General features: G+C 42.7%; 1 protein-coding gene across 2 annotated transcripts in view; it reads right to left on the bottom strand.

The window, feature by feature from the left end:
* HSD17B4 (hydroxysteroid 17-beta dehydrogenase 4) overlaps positions 1-12477 on the bottom strand; it is a 120330-nt gene that overhangs the window by 81879 nt on the left and 25974 nt on the right. For both annotated transcript variants that reach the window (XM_077817366.1, XM_077817367.1), the window contains 3 exons: positions 5368-5459; positions 3319-3343; positions 1425-1553 (listed from right to left, as the gene is read on the bottom strand). In XM_077817366.1, the coding sequence (XP_077673492.1) occupies positions 1425-1553; positions 3319-3343; positions 5368-5459 (246 nt within the window). The remainder of the gene's footprint in view (positions 1-1424; positions 1554-3318; positions 3344-5367; positions 5460-12477) is intronic.

The raw sequence follows: 12477 nt of genomic DNA, 5'->3' as shown, positions 1-12477 counted from the left end.
AGTAAGTTCTTGGGCAGAAAGGGAGGAGGAAAGGACAGGGAGCAATATTGGAAAAGGATACGGTGGCCATCATAGAGAAGAGCTTTGTAAAGGCCAAGATTGAGACAGTGACTAAGATGGTACATAGGGTCTGGAGCTGCAGGTCAAATCAGGAAGCAAGAGGCAGTGGAGTCAGGTGGATCAAAGGGAAGCTGAAGTTGTGACAGATATGGTAATCTCCTGCAATGTCTTTAGAAGATGTTACTGTATCATTGTGGGCTAGGGAGTGTAATACCATGGTGGAAGATGACCACAGTTCTTCCAGTAACTAAGCACAATAGGGAGTGATTAGGCATATTCACTCGGGTTGCAACACCTCCAGCCAAGAACCACCACCTGTAGAGGCTTGCATATACTAGTTCAAACGGTATTCTCCAGAGATCATCAGACAAAGAAAGGACTGAGTTTAAATTGATTTAGGCCCTTCTTTCTGATCCAGCAAATGGACAGGACCATCTGTCCAATGGGAGCCCAATCCTTGAGATTTTGGAAGGACTTTGGCCTACGGAAGCCCCAGAAAGACTGATGGGTGACCTCTAGTAAGCTGTTAGCACAAGTATAGAAACTTTTACTGTTTTTTAATATGTTTTCTCTGTAATGTTTTCATCTTAAGAATACACATGCTTGCTTATAAAGGGCTGCTTGGTAAGTTATAACTGCCGGCAATGACGTTCACAGCCTCTGAAGAGAAAGCAAAGTGCAGATGCTGGCCTCTTTAGGCAGTCTGGCTTTCTGGAAATACAGTGCAGGTAGGGAACTGCGCAGCCTAGAAAACCCCACCAGGAGGGAAGAGAGATGCATGTCTCTGCCCAAGAAAGGAGTTGGGAGCCTAGAGTGGATGCCCTTGGTGAACCATAAAGGGGAAATACAGGTGCAGTTGCAGAATTGTGACAGAAGTCATCTAGGATAAGGACGCTGGGGAGATCGCAGCCCCAGTGTCATGCCAGAGGATCCCTAACCCAAAAGCTTTTCCTTACTTAAACTTTCAACAGTAACCCAAGATTCCAGTAGAGAAGGGAATACATTCCTTATTAACACGTTGCTCCTACATGCATTGGTGTACAACCAAATATACAGTTACCTTCAATCTGACTGTAAAATACAGAACTCATAGCAAAATTGAGCACCTTAGCTTGGAAACCGCTGAGGAAGAAGACATTCTGCCCCGAATTTTGCAATCAAAGGCACAGCAATACCGTTAAAAAGGCCTGACTCAACTAGATGTGTGTGATGATTTAGGGGACACAGCTGAAGGGGAAGTTGAACGGATTCAGCAGACATTTTTTTTTCCTTCTAAAAGCATAAAATAAAAACTGTTCCATAAAACTCTCTCTTACAGCTTTTGTTTCCCCAGACTGTTGTATTATACCACAGATCTCCTTTACCTTGGATAGTCCGGGGCTTGCTGGCATTATCAAAGTCACAGATCTTCTCCCATTTATCTTGCACAGCCTCTGGTGTCATAGGATGATTCTTCTCCCTGACAATGGAACCCAGGGATCGCTCCCAGCGCACTAATTAAACAGTGAAAATGGAAGACATTGATCACAGAGTTCAAGGTAGTGGTCAACAAGACAAACTGCAGAACCCTTCAATTTCTTAGTGTGCTTTTTGAGAGATAATTAAAACTCATTCCAACCCTCCCAAAGGAGAGAAAAAACTAGGTCAGAACCTCTCTGATCTAACTACAAGTGCCAGGTAGTTGAATTTAAAATGCTCTTTGCCATTAGTTAACACTTAAAGAATCACACTATGACATTTTAAATTCCAATAAAACATGACAGAAATTTTTGTAAATGTGATTTCAGTTTTTGAACATTCCTTTTCACTAGGCAAGGAACACTTGTACCATAAACCAATTTAAGGAGTCTATTCAAGTTCTGCTTTCATGGGATTTTGACCACTGCTGCTCTCTGAGGTTGTGGAAGGGCTTGGGAAGCTGTAGGTGAATCACAAGGGGACAACACTTTTGATGGAGAATGTCAGTGACAGAGAGGGCCAGAGATCAGTGTCTCAAAGCAAGAGATCTTTAGCACCCTGACTCAAGGAGATACTTTCTGGCACAGACAATCTTACCAATAATCATCATGTTTCCAATCTTCCTTTTTAGAGAAAATTATGGAAAAGGTTAAAATGAAGCCAGCTCTGGCATGCTACACATTTCCTTGACCACGATGAATCCATCTCTCAGCTTGGAAATGGCAAGTAAGTTGATCTCATTAATTAATTATCTTTTCTTGGTGATGGACAACGATCAGGTTTCCATGTTGATATTTTCAGATCTAGCAGCACCCACTGCTACCATTTACCATGATTTGTAATTCAAAATTTTACAGATCCTACAGGAATAGATGGAGCAACTACTGCAAGACTCCATTCTTTTCTCTTTGACAGGAACCAAAGAGTACTTCTGGGTGAATGGTCAACTGCCTCAAGAACCCTCTTGTGGAGGGCACTTCAAGGTTCTACGCTGTCCCCTATCCTGTCCAATGAGTATAACAGGCTGCTAATGAAGAGGCGATGGCTTCGGGTCCATCCCATTAGAACACTGGTCAGAGCTGTTCAAAAAAATTTCAAAATTCAAAATATTTCAGCTAAAAATAGGGACAAATATTTCAGGAAAGTTTTCAAAAGAGAATCTCATTTTTCAACCAGCTCTAATGTGGCTGATATTCAGCCACGTTGGAGAATCTTTGTACATTTTTTAAAAATAATCATGCATTTTTGTAAGTTATAAGATGACTAGAGGAAAAGAAAGTTAAGACATCTTTATACACTGGATTAAGTTGCTCTCTTGCTCATGAGCCACTGAATGTTGAATAGAGGCCCCCAGGTGTTGTCCTTATCTTTATTATACATACCTTTATGTGTATTCACTTAGCAGTGAATACACATAAAAACAGATTAATAGCATGTGCCTCCAATGTAAATGAAGACTACCCCTTGTGTTCATACACACTTTTTAGCTCTTGTAGCTAACATTACTAAGCCTCTTCAGCTAGTGTAAGTCAACACAAGTCCATTCAAATCAAGGGAATAGTGCCTATTTATACCAGATGAGGATCTGACACACATGGATTATGGCACTCATTTCCTGTACTAAAATCTGCCTCATCCATTCAAAATATGCAGCCCACTAGAGACCAACAAAATTCTACCTCTAGAAAAAGCTATCTTTATCAACAGTCATTGTAGAAGAGAGAATTTGCAATTATATTAGATTTTGTTTTCATTAAAAAAAAAATCTAAAATCAACCTTCTACAACACAAACTACTTACATTTACCAATCCATCCGGCTCCCACCTGCCAAGTGGAAAAAAAAAAAATCATCTGACTTTATTACAGCAATCAGTCACAGTTTTAATGTTGGAAACAAGCAAAACTATTCTCTAGAGGGCATTTGTATAGGTGACAACACAGCGACCTGGCATATAATTAATTATAATTAGTGGTATTTTTCCAAAGAACTTTCTACGAAGCCTGGGTGTGCTAGCAGTATGAATAAGATGTCAATAGTTGTTTGGGAAACAGACAGCCCTATATCGGTGAATCCCATCAATGGCCTGCCTACCTAGGACTATAACTCATTTTACTGAAGAATCACTGTTGGACTCTATGGAACTGCTGCTCACATAGAATGCTCCTTTGTGGCATCATTTTGCCTGACTGGCAGAGTCAATGGAGAACTAATCAACATGGCAAACACCTTCCACAGGAAAGTATTACAGCTCAGGAGCAGACTGGAATTCTAGTCATTTTCTCTCATTAGAGACACTGAAAATGAAGTGAGAAAGAGAGGAAAAAGAAAGGAAAAGAAAAGGACTGGCTGGGTAAAGATATTTAAAAGACGGCACTTTGAGGGGAACAGAAGAAGAGAAGAAAGAGAAGAAGAACATTAGCACACTTTAAACTATCTAAGCCACCATATTCTAAAACTAATACCTCACACACATTGTGTTGGAGAGATTCAGAGCTAAGTCACACTAGCTTGAGGCCCGCGTGTGGCACAGAGACTGCCCTGACCAATGATCTAGCCAACTCTCCTTTATACATCATACATCGCAAGACAAGGCACAAGCCCATTTATAAGAAATATTTGCAAGATCTTAATTCTAAAAATGTGGTCAGCCTATGTGCTGTCAGATGGGGATTCTAAAATGTGTCTAAGTGACTTAAGAGAATAAATCTCTGACTGTCAATGGAATTTGTGCTTTTAAGTCACTTACACATTTCTGAAAATGCCGTCATTTAAAGAAAAACAAACATAAGCTATTGATGCCACCAAACAATCTTTATTTTAATAAAAAAAAGAGGCTTGAAGAGCATGCCTCAAAGCACCCCAGAATCAGAAATCTTTGATCCCTTCTAGAAGTTGGTCTGTGTGCACCTGTTTCACATATGAATTGTGAAAACTCCCCCCTTTCTAAAAAAAGCACTGATGCAACTACATCAGACATGACAATAAAACTAGATCTTTTCTAGGATTTTGATTTTTGGGAGAGATGCAACCCCACACGTACGTGCACCTATCCTACACAAACAAAATAATTACAGATAGAAGTCAGTCACAAAAACATACAAGAGACATGCAGCTGTGCTGGAAAATAACTGTGCTATTGTTTTCAAAGGGAGAGTATCAACCTGAACTATGCCCCTTTTTACAAACGGAGTTAGAACTCGCTTCAGGTTCCAGAGCTGATGCTGAATTCCTAAAATAAAGCCAGTTAACTGTGTCTGCACATTGAGAAAACATAAAAAGGATCCTGTGTATAGTCTGTGAATAACTTTTACTCCCAGCATTTATTTTTGGGCAGAGAAATCAAATGTTCTCTACATTTCACGATCTGTTATCAGAATAAGAGAAAGTAGAGGGCAGGAATATGGCCTGGTGCACCATAAGGGAAAGGGGGATGGAAGGGATGGCCAGTGCTATAAACAGACAGATCTATTCTGCAGGCTACCAACACTGGGAATTTACAAACCTTTTCTCCACATGAGATGGAGCAATATAAAGATTCCCCTCACGATACAGCTACACTAACAAAAATTAATGCCACAAAAGAATATTTTACTACTAACATTAACGTTTAACTACTTTACTACTGACCAGCATATCTGGCACATGTAACAAAATAAATTTTTGGTGCTACCCTTTCTACTGGGTACGTAGTATGACACTGTTTCATTCTTATCACAACAGAATGCCACCACTTCAAAGAACACTGCAGCTCCAGAAAAGTGACTAGAACTGCACTGGGTTACAAAAGAACATAAACCTATTGCATGTTAAAATAAATAAATAATAAAAAAAGCAGCAGCAGCATCACCTCAAAGAGACCGCCATTCTCCTGACACCTCTCATGGCAAAGCCAAAGTACTAAGGGAGCCACATACTCTGGTTTGAAAGCATCCACCAGATCTGGAATAAATTGAAAAAACCAAACACATCAGTATGAATACATAATCATTCAAATACTTCATTCACCAAACCCTTCTCTATCATTCATTTCTACCCACTTTCTGGAAGGAATGATCAAATTCACTGTAATCTGAATGAGTTGTGTTGCATATCCTTTCCATTTTTGTCTTCGTAAATGTTACTTTGTTTCAGTAGCACTAAAAGAGATCTCTAGCTGTTCTATAGATAAAAGTTAGATGATAATTTCAATACAAAATCCCAGGAGAAGGGCTTGGAACGTTTAACGGTACAGGTGTTTCCAAATACCCTCAGTGTCATAAATATAAAGGGAAAGGTAACCACCTTTCTGTATACAGTGCTATAAAATCCCTCCTGGCCAGAGGCAAGACCCTTTCACCTGTAAAGGGTTAAGAAGCTAGTGTAACCTTGCTGGCACATGACCCAAAATGACCAATGAGGGGACAAGATTCTTTCAAATCTGGAGGGGGCCCGGGGGGAGACAAAGAGTTCTGTCTGTCTGTGTGATGCTTTTGCCGGGAACAGATCAGGAATGCAAGCCTTACAACTCCTGTAAAGTTAGTAAGTAATCTAGCTAGAAAATGCGTTAGATTTTCTTTTATTTAATGACTTGTAAAATAAGCTGTGCTGGAGGGAATGTGTAATCCTGTTTTTGTGTTTTTTTTTAAACTTAAGGTTTTGCCTAGAGGGATTTTCTATGTTTTGAATCTGATTACTCAGTAAGGTATTTACCATCCTGATTTTACAGAGGTGATTCTTTTATTTTTTCTTTAATTAAAATTCTTCTTTTAAGAACCTGATTGATTGTTCATTGTTCTTAAGATCCAAGGGTTTGGCTCTGTGTTCACCTGAACCAATTGGTGAGGATTATTATCAAGCCTTCCCCAGGAAAAGGGGTGTAGGGCTTGGAGAGCGGGATATTTTGAGGGAAGATGTTTCCTAGTGGTCTCTTTCCCTGTTCTTTGTTTAAAATGGTTGGTGGTGACAGCATAGGGTTCAAGGACAAGACAAAGTTTGTACCTTGGGCAAGTTTTTAACCTAAGCTGCTAAGAATAAGCTTAGGGGGTCTTCCAGGCAGGTCCTCACATCTGTACCCTAGAGTTCAGAGTGGGGAAGGAACCTTGGCACTCAGTGACACACAAAAAAAGGTATATTTTTAAAAATAATGCCCTTTTTAGAATTGTTTCACTAAGGCAAAGGCAGACAGAACTCCATCAATATCTCACCAATAGGACAGAAAAGAAGCATTCTCTGCTTCAGGGCAAATCAGCATTATCAAACTTCTAAAAAAAATAAGTTGACATTAACAGGCTGAATTAAGGCAGCTGTAGCAGGCTGTTCACTTTCTTTTATTTTTCTCTGGTATTTACTCAGTTGTGTTGCAATGCACTGTCATGTTCTATATTTTTTCCCCAATAAAAAGTCGAAATGTACACAGCTCTTGTATATGGGGATTGCCTACCCTGCACATCATCACAAAATGTGTTCTTGATTACAAACTAAATAAATATAGACTATTTAAAGCAGTGGTCTCCAACTTTTTATGCCAAGATCACTTTTTGAATTTAAGCGCAACCCAGGATCTGCCCCTTCCCCGAGGCCCTGTCCCTTCCCCAAAGCCTTGCCTCGCCCATGCCATCCCTCTCCCCACCCCGTCAATTGTTCTCCCCCACCCTCACTCACTTTCACCAGGCTGGGGTAGGGCGTTGGGGTTCGGGAGGGGATGTGGGCTCTGGGCTGGGGCCGAGGGGTTTGCAGTGTGAGTGGGGGGGGGCTCTGTGCTGAGCCTCGGACAGAGGGTGGGAGGCAGTGAGGAGGGCAAGCTCTAGGAGGGAGTTTGGGTGCAGGAGTGGGTTGCTGGCTCTGGGAGGGGGCTCAGGGCTGGGGGGTGCAGGAGGAGGTTTGGGTTGCTGGCTCTGGGAGGGGGCTCAGGGCTGGGGGTACGGCCTTCTGCCGGCAGCACTTACCTCCAGTAGCTCCCAGTTAGTGGTACAGCGTAGCTGCCACTAAGGCAGGCTCCCTGCCTACCCCGGCCCCACACCACTCCTGGAAGGGGCCAACATGCCCCTGTAGGGGGCACATGGCTCTGTGCACTGCCCCCCTCTGCAAGCACCACCCCTGCAGCTCCCATTGGCCATAGCTCCCCATTCCTGGCCAATGGGAGCCGCGGGGGTGGTGCTTGCAGGGAAGAGCAGTGCCCGGAGGGAGACCCCCGCCCCTCCACCCCCAGAGCTGCTTTCAGAAGCAACGTGGGGCCGGGGCAGGCAGGGAGCCTGCCTTAGTGGCATCCCCACTACACCACCAGAGATTGTGATCAACGGGGAGATCCTCTAGGATCAACCGGTCAATCACGATTGACTGGATGGTGACCACTGATTTAAAGGATTACTAAAATAACACACAACTGAAAAATTGTGCAGTTGACAATCAATCATCTCCCTCTCCATTCAGTGTGATATATATGGATCAGAAAAATCAAAAATAGGTTTCACACATTTTTACAAAACACACATCCTTCTGCCTAGTATTCATAGGCCATCCTATTAAAAATGCAATACTCTTATTAACTTTCCACACACAACGAATGGGCAAATGAATTAAACAAAACCGGCCTTACAATACTTCGGAGACAGCAAATCATTCAAGCAGTCCACTATAAAATGAACAATAGAATAAATCTTAGATACATCAAGAGGAGTCTACGATGCAAACTATAATTAAGGCTGTGAGTTGGTCATGGATTCTGTGACCTCCATGACTTCTGCAGCAATCGGTGTGGCTGGCCTAAGGGCCGCCTGAGCAGCAAAGGCAGCCACCTAGACCAGCTACACTGGCCGCTACTGGGGCAGTCTTGGCCACCGCGCACCCCTCCCCCAGAAACAGTAGGAGTTTGGGTGTGGGACAGGGCTCAAGGCAAGGGGCTGGGGCACGGGAGGGGATGAGGGCTCTGGGCGGCGCTTGGCTCCGGGGCCTCCCTGGAAGCAGTGACATCCCCCTCCCTCAGCTCCTAGCAGACGGCTCCACATGCTGCCTCAGCCTGCAGGCACCGCCCCTGCAGCTCCCATTGGCCATGGGCAGAGCTGGCGCTCGGGGTGAAGGCAGAGTGTGGAGCCATGTAAGGAGCCTGTCAGCCCCACTCCCCCCCCTGCCAGACCCAGCGGGCGTTCGGGGCTGCATGCTGCCGCCCCCCGCCCCCAGCACCAGCGGGGGCGCCAGGCTGCGTGCTGCCACCAGTCACCTGCCCCTCCAGCACCAGCGGGGGTTCCAGTCTGTGTGCTGCCACCGGTCGCCCCTCCTCCAGCACCAGCGGGGGTCCTGGGCTGCGTGCTGCTGCCAGTTGCCCGCCCTCTGGCAACAGCAGGGGTCCCAGGCTGCTCACCCCCGAAAGCACCAAGATTTAGTGTCAGGGGTATATAGTACAAGTCACGGGCCATGAATTTTTGTTTACTGCCCGTAACCCGTCCATGAGCTTTACTAAAAATACCCGTGACTAAAATGAATAACTATAATAATGAGTAACTATAATCAGCACTGGTTCACTTCTCATTTGTTTGTTACTTACAACCTAACAATGCGCATGATGTGGTACTAGTGGGGGTCTGTTACAGACCACTGAATTAAACCAGAGAACAGGATGAATTATTCCTTAAGCACCTATCTGTAATGTTTGGAAAGAAAGGTTGTTATGGGAGATTTCAATCTGGAAGACATTACATTGTTACAGTTTCTAAAAATTATAGATGATAAATTTCTAACACAAAAGTATTGCACCCCACATGAGGTAATGATTTTGGACGTCACTGTGGGAAATAAAGATGAATTAATCGCTGGACTGGAGGTTGGTGATTGCCGAAGGACCAGTGATCCTGATCCAATTACGTTCATTATGGGCAAACAAAGGAGAGTTCTTATCGGTAATAAATTATATATAAAGTATAAGCCCACACACTGCTTCAGAAAGGCAAATTTCCCAAGGCTAAGGAAAATTATAAGTAAAATTGATTGGAGAAAACTTGGACAGAAAAATGTGAATTAAAATTGGGAGTTCTTTTAGAATAATTTGTTAGATGGCCTAAAATCCTTAGTTCCACAATCTGAAAAAGGGCAACTCTGGCTAAAAGACCAAACTCAGGCAATGGATAAATAAATGCAGCAATTAGAAATAAAAAAGAAATATGTAACAATGAAAAAAAGGAGAAATAGGTAACATTATAAACTGGAAGCTATCAAGTGCACAAAATGGATAAGAGAAACTAAGACATCAAGGAAAACATCATAGGTGGCAGAGCAAAGGTTGGTAAGAAGGAGTTTTTAAGTACATCAGGAACAAATGAAATCCCAGCAATATCATAGGCCAATTACTAGATGAAGATGGTAAAATTGTTAATAATGATGCGAAAAAGGCAAAACTGTTCAATACATATTTCTGTTCAGTATTTGGAAAGAAAAAGGATGATGTATTTGTATCACAGCTGGATGATAAAGAACTTTCCAGTAATCGAGGACATTAAACAACATCTACTAGTGATAAACCCATTTTAAACCAGGAAGCCTGGATAAGTTGCACCCAAGGGTCCTAAAAGACTTGGCTAATGAGATCTCTGCCCACTGATGTTCATTTTTAAGAAGTCTTAGAATACCCAGGAAATTCCCGAAGACTAGAAGAGGATTAATGTTGATCCAATATTCCAAGAGACACAAGTATAAACTGGTTAGCCTGACATTAATCCCACGCAAATAATGGAAAAGATGGTCTAGGATTCAATCAATGAAGAACAGGAATAAAACTAATGCCAGTCAACATGGTCTTATAGAAAATATGTCTTGTCAAACTAACCTGATTTCATTCTTTGATAAAGTCTGGTTGATACAGATAAGTACGCAGACGTAATATATTTAAACTTTGGTAAAGTATTTGACTGAGTACTGCACAACATTCTGATTAAAAAATTAGCACTATGCAATATCAATAAACTGACTGACTAACTAAGAGCAAATGAATACAAGCCATATTTACAGAATGAGGGACTGTGTCCTGGAAAGAAATGACTCTGAAAAGTATTTAGGGTTCATAGTGGACAAACAACTCAACATGAGCTCCAAACCAGTAAGCAGTAGTATGGACATGATTTTTACTTCTCTATAAGACACTGGTAAGATAGACAATAGACTACGGCGTATAGTTCTGGCGTCCAAATTTTAGAAAGAATATTGAAAAACCGAAGAGAGTGTAAAAAAGAGCCACAAAAATTATTTGAGGGTTGAAGAAATTGTCTTACAGTGAGCTCTTTAGGTCTTTCAATCTGTTTAACATATCAAAAAGAAGACTGAGGAGTGATGACTGCAGTGTGCAAGTATCTTCACATGGAGGAAAAAACGGATATTAAATGGCTCTTTAAGTGGAGAAAGGTATAACAAGAACCAATGGCTAAAAGCTGAAGCCAGACAAATTCAGATTTGAAATAAGGCACACGTTCTTAACAGTGAGGGTGATTAACCATTGGAAGAAGCCTACCTTGGGGAAGCAGTGGGCTCTCTCTCGCTCTCTCTCTCTCTCTCTCTCTCTCTGTGTCTTCAAATCAGGACTAGAAGCTTTCCTGGAAGGTATGCTTTAGCCAAACACAAGTTATAGGACTCAATACAAGGTAAATTGGGTGAAATTTCATAGCCTATAATATACAGGAAGTCAGACTAGATGATGTAATGGTCCCTTCTAGTCTTAAACTCTGTGAATATCATCATAGGAGGGCACAGCAGATAAGTTCAGTTCTGCAAAAGAATGATGAGAGACAATAAAGGCAATTCAACTTTTGAGAGACTAACTCTGTCAGAAGAGATACCACTGGATCTTCTGGAAGGATTCAGAGTCTATGTATGCCAAATTTTAAAAGCCGTGCACTGGTTTCATACAGTTCCATCCTCAAATACTATGTTCTGGTGGGTCTGGCACACTGTTAGCTCCTAACGAGAATGTGATGATTCCTTCTGAATGCTTTGAGGGAAAAAGCTAAATATTACTGGGGGTGGAGGGGGAGACATTCTTTCAAATGAATAAAGAGAACGCTGCACTTAAAAAAATAAATAAAACAAAACATTAGTACTTGGGCATTGTGATGGGGCAGCTATCCCTCACTGGCAGAAAAGGAGTAAAAAGCAGCCCTAGGGAGGCAGCCAATTAGAATGGGGCTATGAGGAGCAGCCAATCATGGGCCAGCAGGCTAATATAAGGACTAGGGGCAGAGCAGAGATCAGTAGCTCACTGGAGCTTGAGGGGTGAAGACCAGGCTTCTAGAAGGAGGAAGGAGCGCCAGCACCTGGGACAGAGCAGTACTGCAAGCAGGGACTGGGGGAGCTAGAGAGAGCTCCTGGCTGGCTGCTAGGGCCTGCAGGCTGAGGCCCTGAGGTAAGGACAGAAAAGGGTGCTGGAGCCACATGGGAAGTGGCCCTGGGACAATGGACTGCAGTTGCCACTGAGGGAGTGGCTAGACTATTCCCCCAGAAGGTGGGGAACACAAAGTGTGGTACAGCCAGAAGGCAGCGTCACTGAAGAGGACGCGTGGGTCCCGGAACAAAAGTGACAGTGGTGAGGCATCACCAGAGGAGGGTGCCACAGAGAGCAGAGCTAATTCCCATGACAGCCGTCAAGAGGCGCCACAGTGGTCAGTCGTACCCTGTCACAGCCATCTAAAAGCTGATATAAACAGCCAATTTCTGGCATGTTTAAAAATTGGGCTCGCAGTTCCTTACATTACTACAAAGTAATACATCTTCTGGGGACAGTTCCATGGCCTGTGTTTTGCAGACTACATCACCATAATGGTCCCTTCTGGCCTTAAAACTCTAACTCTTAGTTCTCCAAGTTTTGCCTACTTATGTGGAGACTAACAAGAGTAGTCTAAGTAACTAAACTGTATCAGAAAAACTTCAAGCAACCCAAAGCTCTGACCTCATCTTTTCATTTATTTATTCACCATCTTCTTCAAACCCCTTCTCAAAACAT

This window comes from Eretmochelys imbricata, chromosome 5 (assembly GCF_965152235.1).
Source record: "Eretmochelys imbricata isolate rEreImb1 chromosome 5, rEreImb1.hap1, whole genome shotgun sequence".
In the NCBI taxonomy this organism is placed as follows: domain Eukaryota; kingdom Metazoa; phylum Chordata; order Testudines; family Cheloniidae; genus Eretmochelys; species Eretmochelys imbricata.
Note: the sequence above shows the minus strand (reverse complement) of the source record. Positions and strands in the feature narration are given on the sequence as shown.